The sequence below is a fragment of the Hordeum vulgare genome, chromosome 6H (genome assembly GCF_904849725.1).
Source record: "Hordeum vulgare subsp. vulgare chromosome 6H, MorexV3_pseudomolecules_assembly, whole genome shotgun sequence".
Classification (NCBI taxonomy): domain Eukaryota; kingdom Viridiplantae; phylum Streptophyta; class Magnoliopsida; order Poales; family Poaceae; genus Hordeum; species Hordeum vulgare.
In genome coordinates this window covers 35,571,684-35,587,281 of record NC_058523.1, presented here as the reverse complement: position 1 = coordinate 35,587,281, position 15,598 = coordinate 35,571,684, and the positions used below count along the sequence as shown (strand labels likewise).

Sequence of the window (15,598 nt, the reverse complement as noted above, 5' to 3'; positions counted from 1 at the left end):
TATCCGATGTAATCTTCTTTTGCGGTGTGTTTGCCGAGATCCGATGAATTGTGGATTTATGATCAGATTATCTATGAATCTTATTTGAGTTTCTTCTGAACTCTCTTATGCATGATTTCGTATCCTTGTAATTCTCTTCGAGTTGTGGGTTTTGTTTGGCCAGCTTGATCTATGATTCTTGCAATGGGAGAAGTGCTTGGTTTTGGGTTCATACCGTGCGGTGACGTCACCTAGTGACAGAAGGGGTAGCGAGGCACACATCGTGTTGTTGCCATCAAGGGTAAAAAGATGGGGTTTATATGTATTGCATGAATTTATCCCTGTACATCATGTCATCTTGCTTAAGGCGTTACTCTGTTTCTCATGAACTCAATACACTAGATGCATGCTGGATAGCGATCGATGTGTGGAGTAATAGTAGTAGATGCAGAAAGTTTCTATCAATTACCTATATGTATGATCATTACCTTAGATATCTTCATGACTTTGCGCGGTTCTATCAATTGCTCGACAGTAATTTGTTCACCCACCGTAATATTATTTATTTTGAGAGAAGCCTCTAGTGAACACTATGGCTCCCGGGTCAACTCCACACCATATTTTCAACCTTACTCTTTTACTTCGTTGCTCTTTTCGCCTTCACGTCTCAGTTTGCAATCAAACTTGAAGGGATTGGCAACCCCTTTATAGCGTTGGGTGCAGGCTCTTTTGTGTTTGTGCACATACTTTGGACTTGACGAGATGCTTCTATTGGATTGATACCTTGGTTCCCAAACTGAGGGAAATACTTACTGCTCATGTGCTGCATCACCCTTTCCTCTTCAAGGGATAAAAGCCAACGCAAACAAGTCTCCGTCAACGTGTCAATTTCTGGCGCTATTGTTTGAGAAGTAGCAGCTAGTCAACTAGACACTACTAGGAAAAGGCCTGCTAGTGGCGCACCTATTTTGGCTACTAATGGAGCACTATAGGTGCGCCACTAGCATCACGCCATTAGATTTTTTTACTAATGGCGCACCACAAGTGCGCCATTAGTATCTGGTATACTAATGGTGCACCAGGCAGTGCGCCATTAGTATAGCTTGTGGTGCGCCATTAGTATCTGGTATACTAATGGCGCACCAAGAAGTGCGCCATTAGCATAGCTCATGGTGCGCCATTAGTATCTGGTATACTAATGGTGCACCAGGGAAGTGCTCCATTAGTATAACTCATGGTGCGCCATTAGTATGCCTCCGAGGGCCATATTTACCCATGTGCTCTAGCTTAGTAATGGCGCACTAGTTGACGATGCGCCACTAAAGTGCTGAGTGGTGCGCCACTAAAGTGCTGAGTGGTGCGCCACTAGTATGAATATTAGGTATTTATTTTATTTTTCTGATATTTGCACAGATTACAAAACATATTATTGCACAGAATATAGAGAGCACAACATATAAACAATAGATTTATCGAATACAATAGAAGATTAGTCTCCGAATACAATTCATCATATTAGTCTCCGAATTTAAAATACCAAACAAAGTTAGAACATTACAAGTCTCGAGACCGCGAGTAGCGACTTTGTCTTCACATTACAAGTCGATATCGATCATCTAAACTACCATCACATAGAAGAAAGCTGCGGTCATCACGAGAAAGACAGGCAAAATTATCTAAAGTACAACATCATCAACACCAAGCATGTTACTGAAGCCGTGCCTGGAGAATCACATTCGCGTCCTTTGCCTGCTACCCCTGTCCTCGTCTTCTTCCACCTGTTGCGGAAAGGTGAGGAACAAATTATGCTCTGCCATGAATTTGTGCTAGTTCAAATTAGCGTACGGCACGATGAAATCACTTTGAAAGAAAAACTAACATTGTGAAACAAATGCATATTTTGGGAGAACCTCTACAATAAAGAAATCATCCAAAGAGCTTTCATAAAGAGAAAAGCATAATTATTGATCCCCCTTAAGCCACTACCACTTTATGTGTTGGACAACAAATCGTACGTGACAACTGACAAGACAGTAAGATGTGTTCGATTTTATCAATGTTTATAGGTGACATGGTGTATTATGACCCAAATTTATAAGAAGTTTCATGCACACATTTCCCACTTTCCACCCTCATAGATACGACCGCATAGTGTATACCGGCTAGCTAACATTTTTACATATCCAAACATAAAACTAAAATGGTTAAAAAAATATCTATCACTGAACATTGGGAGCAAAAACAAAAGTTGGCTTACTTGAAGAGAATTGTATGCCAAAAAATATAAAAAGAAGTAAAACAGTCATAGGCAGGAATAGTATAACAATAATATATCATGGTTAGTAGGAACCAATGGAATGTACAGAACATCAGCGTGGTAGTATTAATTTGTACAATCCACCTCTATCAAAAGATTACTCCAGGAAATCAGCTCAGTACACGACTGATAGGAGAAAACACGGACCTGTGCAAATGGTCACATAGAATCCTGTGGATGTACAAACGTGACTCCTGGGCGTGAAGGCGTAGCATATTGCTGGGAAGGATGCATGAAAACAGACGACCTGACGGGAGCACCAGCTTGACCAGGACTGTAGGGTGGCATAACACCATCTGGAGGCCTGTAGCTAACTGCATTAGGTGATGGAGCCGGCGACCAGGCATGTGCTGAGCCATTGGATGAGGCTGCTGCTGTTCAACAGGAACAAGAGACATTTGTGGCGACCCAAGCTGGGGGACTCAGTGTTGTAGGTAACAGCAGCAGCATACAAAGGTTGAATGTTGTACACGCCTCCATTAAAACCAAATCCAGGAGCAAATCTTTGCATATACGTGAAATGGCCATTCAACAGTGAGGAAACTTGTCATAAAAATTCAGTCAAAAAAGGATATTTATGTCCTTGTAATGAAAATGAGAATATGATTAAAGAGGCGACGACGACATGAGGAGTGGCAACTCTTCAGCTAGAAGAGGAGTGTCTGCGGTGCGAGGAGAATTACGAAGCGAAGGCACCCCCGTGAAGCAGAAGAAGGACATGCATGGGGGCAGCCCATAAATAGCAGATATGTGGACGTTAGGGACACATGAATGTTTTAGATGGATGCCTAAATGGCTTGGTAAAGTTGGTTCCACACGAGCCAGAAATATCCATATACATGACATGCGAACATCATCTTCCCGGACACCATACTCCCCCTACAGCCACGACATGGAGGCTCGCTGCTGTGGCGACTGTGAAACTTCACGCTCCTGCTGCAACGATCTGAACCGTAACTACTGCTTCACATCTCCCTCACTCTGCTCTGTGTAATTCTAGCCCTCATATGCAATGTGCTGGGCTCAGGTATCCAATTGCATACTTAATGCCAGGTTCCAGGTGCCCGCCTAGGCCCATCGCCCGCCTAGCGCACTGTCCCTTTTTGAACCTTGGAAACCATTGCAGTAAATATGCATAAAAATCCTGACAGGGAGGCAATGGAAAACTTTTTGAGGACTTTTCAGTTGCTTATGACAAAAGTAAACTGAATTCTGCCTATTTGATCTGAATTTTGCCGCTACCAATCAAACCAAATGAGATGGAAAAAATCAACTAGATCTAGTTCCCTGCCCCCAACATCCACACCTTCCATCAACTGTTAGTTTTTTGGTTGCATGGAAGGCACGCACTTTTATTACAACTGCATTTTGACTAAGCACTTATGATCATACTAGACGAATCTTGCCAGCTTAATTTTTTAGAAAAGCACTAAACTTCAAATGGTGAATGTGTTACAAACATCCAACATGCTGGGAAAACTGCTAAAATACTGTGAGCTGACCTGAAACTCTTTGATGAGATCCATACTCAACATATCCATCATACCAATATGACCTTTTCGCCCACCTACTATCATGTAGCGATCATTTGAGGTGTATTCTAGAGTATAAGGACCCAGTTCTGCATAAAAAAAGCTAGTTAGCTCCCTTACGATTTTCATAAATTATAAGGGAAGTTGATACTCAGCATTCATCAATGGGGAAATATAGATATAAGATATATATCTATCAGAACATACAAGCACAGAAAAACACTCGCCTATCATCATTCAAATAAGTAAAACTGTTTAATGACAAAATTCTGATAGTGTCAATAACTCTATGTACACAATAAGAAGAGTATAAGTCTTACAAAGACAAACCAAATAAGTATTAGGAAATAAAATACTTGAATTTGGAAATGCTAATCAGCTAACTGTACCACACAAGAACATAAGTATCATCAATGGTGTTTCACATCAACATCTGTATTGTATGTAGTTTTTATTGGTACTGGATCATGTAACAATTGTCGCACAGCTTCAGAGAACACAAAACAATTACATATTTACCAGGTACGGGTCTTTTCTCTTCTAACCTGTTGTATGAACCCACAATTGAGGACAACGAGTAAAAAATTGTACTAACAACTTTTCATTCAGACAGCTAAAAAAGACGCTTGAGAGTAAAATTTCAGTAGAAGTATTACCCTCTCAACAAGGCTGTGGCTGTCGGTGGCCTGGCCTCTCCTGGCCCGGACGTGGACGTAGTCCCTGGGCGGCTCGTCCGCCGCCGGCTGCTTGGACTTGGGGCCCTTGCCCTTGGCCTGATTACGGCCCCTCTCCCCGCTGGCCGATCCGTCGCTGGCCGTGGCCGCCTCCTCCTCCACCTTGGGCCTCACCGTCTCGTTCTCAATTTTGCATTTCTTCGAGTCCGGCCCCGTCGCCTCCCTCATCTGCAAACCAAATTCTGGCGTCACCTTCAGGTAGAACCTTAACCAACCAGCAAGCTAATGCAAGGCAGAATTTTCTCAACAACCGAAAGAAAAAAAAGTCCATGGAAACGGAGCACACCTTGGCGAAGGTGGCCGCGGCCTCCTTTCCCTTGGCGGCGCCCGCGGAGGGCGCCTTTCGCTTCTTGGCATTCGCGCCGTACGCACACGCCGGGTCAGAGACGGAGGAGCCCTCCCGGGACGCGGCGGCGAGCTCCCCGCCGCCCCCCTCCGCGGGCCCGAACTGGCCGCCGTTTCCGAAGCCGTGCATCCCGGCCGCCCGGTCCCCGAACATGGCGGCGAGCCCGGCGGCGCCCGCGCCGCCGGCACCGCAGAGCGTCTCGAAGAAGCCGGCGTTGAGGCCCGGCACGCCGAAGTCGAGCCCCGCGGTGCCCGCGAGCAGGATGGAAACGTAGTCGCTGTCCATCTCCCTGGCCGGCCGACCGATGGAGGAGTAGAGGACAAGATGAGGATGAGAGGAACTGGTCGACTTGCGCGACCGGATCGTCGGCCTGCTGCTGCTGCTGCGCGTCCGACTGGTGGTCGTCGGCGAGGTCGGGCGAGGAGGAGACCCTGCGCGCCGAGGAGTTGGCCGAGGAGGAGGAGGAGAGGAGCATGGAGACCCTAGCGGCGGTGGTGGTTCGGGCCGGGGGAGGGAGGATGAGGATGAGAGAGGGCTTGCTAGGTTTGGGGTCGTGGGTGGCAGGGAGATTTTTTTTTTGCAAAACTACTAATGGCGTACCAGCTGTGGTGCGCCATTACTAACGAGGGTTACTAATGGCGCACCAGCTGGTGGTGCGCCATTAGTAGTTTTGCAAAAAAATAATAATTATAGTAGTGGCGCACCACCAATAGATGCGCCATTAGTAACCCTGGTCACTAATGGCGCACCAGCTCTCGTGCGCCATTAGTAGTTTTGCCAAAAAAAATATAGTAGTGGCACACCACCAACAGATGCGCCATTAGTAACCCTGGTTACTAATGGCGCACCAGCTAGTGGTGCGCCATTAGTAGTTTTGCAAAAAAAAAATATAGTAGTGGCGCACCGAGTGTGTGGTGCGCCATTAGTGTCCATCACACTAATGGCACACCTGCACATGGTGAGCCATTACTATATAGTCGTGGCGCATAACTTGTTTGGTGCGCCATTAGTGTCTATATCATCTATAACCCTTTTCCTAGTAGTGATCGGCTTACTAGGGACATTGTTTTGTCTATATATCCACACATGCATCTATGCTTTCATTCTGTACAATTATAGCATGGATAATAAACGATTATCTTGAAACAGGAAATATAATAATAACTATTCTATCATTGCCTCTAGGGCATATTTCCAATAGTCTCCCACTTGCACTAGAGTCAATAATCTTGTGTCACATTGCTATGCGATTTACATTGGAATGAATCTAACACCCATACAGTTCTGGTGTTGATCATGCTTCGCTCATGGAAGAGGTTTAGTAACCGGATCTGCTACATTCAGATCTATGTGCACTTTACAAATATTTACGTCCTCTCCTTCGACGTAGTCGCAGATCAGGTTGAAGCGTCGTTTGATGTGTGTGGTCTTCTTGTGAAACCTTGGTTCCTTTGCTAAAGCAATGGCACTAGTGTTGTCAAAAAACAGAGTTATTGGATTTAGTGCGCTCAGGACCACTCCAAGATCCGTCATGAACTGCTTCATCCAGACACCCTCCTTCGCTGCCTCTGAGGCAACCATGTACTCCGCTTCACATGTAGAATCTGCTACGACGCTTTTCTTGGACTGCACCAACTTACAACACCCCCATTAAGAATAAATACGTATCCGGTCTGAGACTTAGAGTCATCCAGATCAGTGTCAAAGCTTGCACCGACGTAACCCTTTACGACAAGCTCTTCGTCACCTCCATAAACGAGAAACATTTCCTTAGTCCTTTTCAGGTAATTTAGAATATTCTTGACCGCCGTCTAGTGATCCACTCCTGGATTACTTTGAAACCTGCGTGCCATACTTATGGCCACACTGACGTCTGGTCTAGTACACAACATTGCATACATGATAGACCCTATGGCTGTAGGATAGGGGACGATAGTCATCTTTTCTCTATCTTCCGCAGTTACTCGACACTGCGTGTTACTCAACTTTATACCTTGTAATACTGGCAAGAACCCCTTCTCAGACCGCTCCATTTTGAACTTCTTCAAAACTTTATCAAGGTACGTGCTTTGTGGAAGTCCTATTAGGCGCCTTGATCTATCCCTATAGATCTTAATGCCTAATATGTAAGCAGCTTCTCCTAGGTCTTTCATTGAAAAACATTTGTTCAAGTAATCTTTTACGCTCTCTAAAAACTCCACATTGTTTCCAATCAGCAATATGTCATCCACATATAATATTAGAAACACTACCGAGCTCCCACTCACTTTCTTGTAAATAAAAGATTCTCCAACAACTTGTATAAACCCAAATGCTTTGATCACCTCATCAAAGCGCTTATTCCAACTCCGAGATGCTTGCACCAGTCCATAAATAGATCGCTGGAGCTTGCACACTTTGTTAGTATTCTTCAGATTGACAAAACCTTCGGGTTGCATCATATACAACTCTTCCTTAAGAAAAATGTTAAGGAACGCTGTTTTGACATCCATCTGCCAGATTTCATAATTGAAAAATGCAGCTATTGCTAACACGATTCGGAGAGACTTAAGCACTGCTACCGGTGAGAACTTCTCTTTGTAGTCAACTCCTTGAACTCATGAAAAACCCTTTGCCACAAGTCGAGCTTTATAAATGGTCACATTACCGTCCGCATCCGTCTTCTTCTTAAAGATCCATTTATTCTGAATAGCCTTGTGACCTTCAGGTAATACTTCCAAAGTCCACACTTTGTTTTCATACATAGATCCTATCTCGGACTTCATGGCCTCTAGCCATTTGTTGGAATCTTGGCCCACCATTGCTTCTTCATAATTCACATGTTCATTGTTGTCTAACAACATGATAGATAAGATAGGATTACTGTACCACTCAGGAGCAGTACAAGATCTTGTCGACGTGCGATGTCCGATAGTAACTTGATCCGAAGCTTCATGATCATCATCATTAGCTTCCTCCTCAACCAGTGTCGCCTCGACCGAGGTTTCCCCTGCCCTGCGCCACCATCTAGAGGGAGTAGAGGTTCTGTGACCTCATCAAGTTCTATCTTCCTCCCACTCAATTCTTTTGAGAGAAACTCCTTCCGAGGAAAAGCTCCGTTCTTAGCAAGAGACACTTTGCCCTCGGATCTGAGATAGAAGGTATACCCAACTGTCTCCTTTGGGTAACCTATGAAGACGCACCTTTCCGCTTTGGGTTCTAGCTTTTCAGGCTGAAGCTTTTTGACATAAGCATCGCATCCCCAAACTTTAAGAAATGACAACTTTGACCTCTTGCCAGACCATAGCTCATATAGTGTCGTCTCAACGGATTTTGACGGTGCCCTATTTAAAGTGAATACAGCTGTCCCTAATGCATAACCCCAAAATGATAACGGCAAATCGGTAAGAGACATCATAGATCGCACCATATCTAACAAAGTACGATTACGACGTTCGGACACACCATTACGCTGTAGTGTTCCAGGCGGTGTTAACTGTGAAATGATTCCACATTGTCTTAAGTGAGCACCAAACTCGAAACTTCAATATTCGCCCCCTCGATCAGAACGTACGAACTTGATCTTCTTGTTACGATGATTCTCAACTTCACTCTGAAATTGTATGAACTTCTCAAATGTTTCAGACTTGTGCTTCATCGAGTGGATATATCCATACCTACTCAAATCATCAGTGAAGGTGAGAAAATAACGATATCCTCCGCGCGCCTCCACACTCATTGGACCGCACACATGAGTATGTATGATCTCCAACAAGTCACTTGCACGCTCCATTGTTTCGGAGAACGGAGTCTTAGTCATCTTGCCCATGAGGCATGGTTCGCACGTGTCAAGTGATTCAAAATCAAGTAACTCCAAAAGCCCATTGGTGTGGAGTTTCTTCATGCGCTTTACTCCAATATGACCTAAGCGGTAGTGCCACAAAATTGTGGCACTATCATTGTTAACTCCACATCTTTTGGTCTCATTGTTATGTATATGTGTGTCATCACAACCAAGATTCAATACGAACAAACCTCTGACATTGGGTGCATGACCATAAAAGATATTACTCATAAAAATAGAAAAATCATTTTTCTCTGACTTAAATGAGTAACCGTCTCGCAATAAACAAGAGCCAGATATAATGTTCATTCTTAACGCACACACTAAATAATAATTATTTAAGTTCATAACTAGTCCTCATGGTAACTGAAGTGAGAATGTACCGACGGCGATTGCATCAACCTTGGAACCATTTCCTACGTGAATCGTCAGTTCATCCTTCGCCAACCTTCGTTTATTCCGCAGTTCCTGCTTCGAGTTGGAAATATGAGCAATAGAACCGGTATCAAATACCCACGCATTACTACGAGAGTTGGTTAAGTACACATCAATAACATGTATATCACATATACCTGATTTTTCTTTGGCCGCCTTCTTCTCAGCCAAATACTTGGGGCAGTTGCACTTCGAGTGACCCATCCCCTTGCAATAATAGCACTCTGTTTCCAGCTTAGGTCCAGCCTTGGGTTTCTTCTTCGGATTGGCAACAATTTTGCCGCTCTTCTTGGAGTTACCCTTCTTGCCTTTGCCGTTTCTCTTGAAACCAGTAGTCTTGTTGACCATCAACACTTGATGCTCTTTCCGGAGTTCTGACTCTGCGACTTTTAGCATCGCGAATAACTCGCCGGTGACTTGTTCATCCCTTGCAAGTTATAGTTCAACACAAACCTCTTATAGCTAGGTGGCAGTGATTGAAGAATTCTGTAAGTGATAGCCTCGTGCGGAGTTCAATCCGCAGCTCAGCTAGACGGTTTGAGTACCCAGACATTTTGAGCAGGTGTTCACTGACAGACGAATTCTCCTCCATCTTGCAAGCATAGAATTTATCGAAGGTCTCATACCTCTCGATCCGAGCGTTCTTCTAAAAGATAAACTTCAACTACTGGAACATCTCATATGCTCTATGATGCTCAAAGCGCCGTTGATGTCCCGGTTCCAAGCCATACAAGACTGAACATTGATCTACTGAGTAGTCCTCCTTACACGATGGCCAAGCGTTCAAAATATGTTGGTCAGACGTAGCGGGTGGTGATACGTCTCCAACGTATCTATAATTTTTTAAGGTTCCATGCTATTATCTTGTCAAACTTTGGATGTTTTGTATGCCTTTGAATCTTTTTTGGGACTAAATTATTAACTCAGTGCCAAGTGCCAGTTCCTGTTTTTTCCGTGTTTTTGACCCTTTTTCAGAGGAGAATATGAAACGGAGTCCAAACGGAATTAAAGCTCCGAAAATATTTTTTCCGGAACAGAAGATACGCAAGGAGCGTGAGAACCAAGGCAGAGGACACCAGGGGGGCCACAAGCCCCCTAGGCGCGGCCAGGGGGGAGCCTAGCAGGCTTGTGGGCCCCCTGTGGCTCGTCTACCCTACTCATTCCGCCTATAAATCCCCGAAAAATCCAAAACCGCGACAGAGATCCACGAAAATACTTTTCCGCCGCCGCAAGCTTCTGTCTCCGCAAGATCACATCTCGGGCAAGTTCTGGTGCCCTGCCGAAGGGGGATTCAGATATGGAGGGCTTCTTCATCAACACCATTGCCTCTCCGATGATGCGTGAGTAGTTCACCATAGACCTTCGGGTCCATAGCTAGTAGCTATATGGCTTCTTCTTTCTCTTGGATCTTCAATACAAAGTTCTCCATGATCTTCATGGACATCTATACGATGTAATATTCTTTTGCGGTGTGTTTATCGAGATCCCATGAATTGTGGATTTATGATCAGATTATCTATGAATCTTATTTGAGTTTCTTCTGATCTCTTATATGCATGATTTCATATACTTGTAATTATCTTCGAGTTGTGGGTTTTGTTTGGCCAACTTGATCTATGATTCTTGCAATGGGAGAAGTGCTTAGTTTTGGGTTCATACCGTGCGGTAACCTCACCCAGTGATAGAAGGGGTAGTGAGGCACGCATCATGTTGTTGCCATCAAGGGTAAAAAGATGGGGTTTATATGTATTGCATGAATTTATCCCTGTACATCATGTCATCTTGCTTAAGGCGTTACTCTGTTTCTCATGAACTCAATACACTAGATGCATGCTGGATAGCGATCGATGTGTGGAGTAATAGTAGTAGATGCAGAAAGTATCGGTATACTTGTCTCGGACGTGATGCCTATATGTATGATCATTGCCTTAGATATCGTTATGACTTTGCGTGGTTCTATCAATTGCTCGACAGTAATTTGTTCACCCACCATAATATTTGCTATTTTGAGAGAAGCCTCTAGTGAACAATATGGCCCCTGGGTCTACTTCACATCATATTTTCCGCCTTACACTTTTACTTCGTTGCACTTTCCACCTTCAGATCTCACCTTGCAATCAATCGTGAAGGGATTGAAAACCCCTTTTGTAGCGTTGGGTGCAAGTTTGCTGTTTTTGCACAGGTAATTTGGAAACTTGGCTTGATACTCCTACTGGATTGATACCTTGGTTCTCAAAACTGAGGGAAATACTTACTGCTACTGTGCTGCATCACCCTTTCCTCTTCAAGGGAAAAAACCAATGCAAGCTCAAGAGGTAGCACGTGGTGCATCTCCTAGCGTAGCATCAAGGACATAATTCTTTTTCCCAGCTTGCAGGATGTGCCTAAGATTACGTGCCTAGTCTACAAAGTTGCTTCCATCATCTTTCAACTTAGCTTTCTCTAGGAACGTATTGAAATTCAGGGTTGCAACTGCGTGAGCCATTGATCTACAACATAAAATATTGCAAAGTGGACTTAGACTATGTTCAAGACAATTAGAGTTTAACTAATCAAATTACTAATAAAATCCCACTCAAATAGACATCCCTCTAGTTATTTTAGTGTGACATGATCGAAATTCACAAACTTAAGTCCGATCTGTTGGAAATATGCCTTAGAGGCAATAATAAAATGGTTATTATCATATTTCCTTGTTCATGATAATCGTCTATTGTTCATGCTATAATTGTATTAACAGGAAACAGTAATACATGTGTGAATAAATAGATCACAATGTGTCCCTAGCAAGCCTCTAGTTGGCTAGCTCGTTAGTCAATAGATGATCATGGTTTCCTGATCATGGGCATTAGATGTCATTGATAACGGGATCACATCATTGGGAAAATGATGTGATGGACAAGACCCAATCCTAAGCCTAGCACTAGATCGTATTGTTCGTATGCTAATGCTTTTCTAATGTCAAGTATCTTTTCCTTCGACCGTGAGATTGTGAAACTCCCGGATACCGTAGGAGTGCTTTGGGTGTATCAAACGTCACAACGTAACTGGGTGACTATAAAGGTGCACTACGGGTACCTCCAAAAGTGTCTGTTGGGGTGGTACAAATCGAGATCGGGATTTGTCACTCCGTGTGACGGAGAGGTATCTCTGGGCCCACTCAGTAGAACATCATCATGAGTTCAATGTGACTAAGGAGTTAGTCACACGATGACGTGCTACGGAATGAGTAAAGAGACTTACCGGTAACGAGATTGAACAAGGTATAGGTATACCGACGATCGAATCTCGGGCAAGTTCTATACCGACAGACAAAGGGAATTGTATACGGGATTGATTGAATCCTTGACATCGTGGTTCATCCGATGAGATCATCATGGAGCAAGTGGGAGCCACCATGGGTATCCAGACCCCGCTGATGGTTATTGGCCAGAGAGGTGTCTCGGTCATGTCTACCTGTCTCCCAAACCCGTAGGGTCTACACACTTAAGGTTCGATGATGCTAGGGTTATAGGGAATTGTTATATGAGGTTACCAAAAGTTGTTCGGAGTTCCGGATGAGATCCCGGACGTCACGAGGAGCTCCGGAATGGTCCGGAGGTAAAGGTTGATATATAGGACGGATGGTTTCAGATACCGGAAGTGCTTCGGGCATCACCGGTAACGTACCGGGACCACCGGAGGTGGCCCCGGGGGACCACCGAAGGGGGCAACGACCGTGGGAGATAAGGTGGGCCAAGTGGGGGTGGGAACCAGCCCCTAGGTGGGCTGGTGCGCCTCCCCACTCAGCCCATAACGCAAGGGAGAGAAAAGGGGGGGGCAAACCCTAGGCCAGGTGGGCCTAAGGCCCACCAGATGGTGCGCCACCCCCTCCTCCCCCTTCTGGCTGCCGCTCCTCCCATCTGGGGGGGGGTGGCACCCCCTCTCCCCTTCCCCTATATATATCGGGCACTTTTGGCCATTGAGACACACTGTTTTCCCTCTCTCTCGGCGCAGCCCCGCTCTTCTTCCTCCTCCTCTCTGTCGGTGCTTGGCGAAGCCCTGCCGGGAGACCTCGTCTCTCCATCGACACCATGCCGTCGTGCTGCTGGAGTTCTTCCCCAACCTCTCCCTCCTCCTTGCTGGATCGAGGTGCGGGAGACGTCACCGGGCTGCACGTGTGTTGAACGCGGAGGTGCCGTAGTTCGGCACTAGATCGGAATCGCTGCGAGTACGACTCCATCAACCGCGTTCTAGAAACGCTTCCGCTCAGAGATCTTCAAAGGTATGAAGATGCTCTTACCCCTCTCTCGTTTCTGGTATCTCTATAGGAAGATCTGAATATGCGTAGGAAAATTTTGAATTTATGCTACGTTACCCAACAGTAGCATCCGAGCCAGGTTTTCTATGCGTAGATTCTATGCACGAGTAGAACACAAAAGTTGTGGGCGATGATTTGTCAATTTGCTTGCCGCTACTAGTCTTATTCTTTTCTGGCGGTATTGTGGGATGAAGCGGCCCGGACCGACTTTACACGTACACTTACGTGAGACTGGTTCCACCGACAGACATGCACATCGTGCATAAAGGTGGCTAGCGGGTGTCTGTCTCGCCTACTCTAGTCGGATTGGATTTGATGAAAAGGGTCCTTATGAAGGGTAAATAGCTTTGGCATATCATCGTTGTGGCTGTCACGTAGGTAAGAAGGCGTTCTTGCTAGAAACCCAAATCAGCCACGTAAAACTTGCAACAACAATTAGAGGACGTCTAACTTGTTTTTGCAGGGTTTGACATGTGATGTGATATGGCCAAAGTTGTGATGTTGCATGTTTGATGTATGAGATGATCATGTTATTGTAATAGGTTTCACGACTTGCATGTCGATGAGTATGACAACCGGCAGGAGCCATAGGAGTTGTCTTAATTTATCGTATGAGATGCAACGCCATGTGCTTACTACTTTTACTTCATTGCTAACGGTTAGCTATAGTAGTAGTGATAGTAGTAGTTGGCGTGACGACTTCACGGAGACACGATGATGGAGATCATGATGATGGAGATCATGATGATGGAGATCATGGTGTCACGCCGGTGACGATGATGATCATGCGATGCCTGAAGATGGAGATCAAAAGAGCAAAGATGATAATGGCCATATCATGTCACTATATGATTGCATTGTGATGTTTATCATGTTTTACATCTTATTGCTTAGAAAGATGGTAGCATAATAAGATGATCCCTCTTAAAATTTCGAGAACGTATTCCCCTAAGTGTGCACCATTGCGAAGGTTCCTTGTCTCGAAGCACCACGTGATGATCGGGTGTGATAGATTCTAGCGTTCGCATACAACGGGTGTAAGCCAGATTTACACACGCGAAACACCTAGGTTGACTCGACGAGCTTAGCATGTACAGACATGACCTCGAATACAAGAGACCGAAAGGTCGAACATGAGTCGTATGGTTGAATACGATCAGCATGAAGTTGCTCACCATGGTGACTAGTCCGTCTCACGTGATGATCGGACACGGGTTAGTCAACATGGATCGTGTATCACTTAGATGACTAGAGGGATGTCGATTTAAGTGGGAGTTCATACTTAATTTGATTAAATGAACTTAATTGTCATAACTTAGTCTAAAAGTTGTCTTTATAAATATTGTAGATGTCCAACGTCAACCTCAACTTCAACGCATTCCTAGAGAAAAACAAGATGAAAGATGATGGTAGCAACTATGCGGACTGGGTTCGCAACTTGAAGCTCATCCTTGAAGCAGCTAAAAAGGCTTATGTCCTTAATGCGCCACTAGGTGACCCTACCGCTCCCGCAGCAGCCCAGGACATTCTGAACGTCTGGCAAACGCGGAGTGATGACTACTCTGTGGTCAGGTGTGGCATGTTATACAGTTTAGAAACGGGGCTCCAAAGGCGTTTTGAGCAACACGGGGCATATGAGATGTTCCAGGAGCTGAAGCTAGTTTTTCAAGCTCATGCCCGTGTCGAGAGATATGAAGTCTCCGACAAGTTCTTTAGTTGTAAGATGGAGGAGAATAGTTCTGTCAGTGAGCACATACTCAAAATGTCTGGGTTACACGGTCGTCTGACTTCACTTGGAGTCGAACTTCCGGATGATGCTATAATTGATAGAATCCTCCAGTCTCTCCCACCAAGCTACAAAGGCTTTGTGCTTAACTACAACATGAAAGGGATGGAGAAGCCCATTCCCGAGTTGTACTCGATGCTCAAGTCTGCAGAAGTAGAAATCAAGAAAGAGCACCAAGTGTTGATGGTCAACAAGACCACTAGTTTCAAGAAGGGCAAGGGTAAGAAGAACTTCAAGAAAGACGGCAAAGCTGTTGCCGCGTCCGGTAAGCCATATGCCGGGAAGAAGAAAAAGAATGGACCCAAGCCTGAGACTGAGTGCTTCTATTGCAAGGGAAAAGGCCACT

The 15,598-nt window shown here is 44.9% G+C and overlaps 1 protein-coding gene across 1 annotated transcript; it reads right to left on the bottom strand.

The window, feature by feature from the left end:
* Positions 1-2,615: 2,615 nt before the first annotated feature.
* LOC123405014 (circumsporozoite protein-like) lies at positions 2,616-5,193 on the bottom strand. Its single transcript, XM_045098888.1, has 5 exons — positions 4,849-5,193; positions 4,485-4,730; positions 4,348-4,373; positions 3,340-3,405; positions 2,616-2,799 (listed from the first exon to the last, which is right to left on the bottom strand). The coding sequence occupies exons 1-5, from the start codon at positions 5,191-5,193 to the stop codon at positions 2,616-2,618; spliced, it is 867 nt and encodes a 288-aa protein (XP_044954823.1).
* Between the last annotated feature and the right edge of the window lie 10,405 nt (positions 5,194-15,598).

Coding starts and splice junctions, on each gene's coding strand:
- LOC123405014 (XM_045098888.1), bottom strand. CDS start 5,193: ATGGACAGCGACTACGTTTCCATCCTGCTCGCGGGCACCGCGGGGCTC. Junction 4,731..4,848: donor CCGCGGCCACCTTCGCCAAG/GTGTGCTCCGTT, acceptor TTTGGTTTGCAG/ATGAGGGAGGCGACGGGGCC. Junction 4,374..4,484: donor GCCACAGCCTTGTTGAGAGG/GTAATACTTCTA, acceptor TTCATACAACAG/GTTAGAAGAGAAAAGACCCG.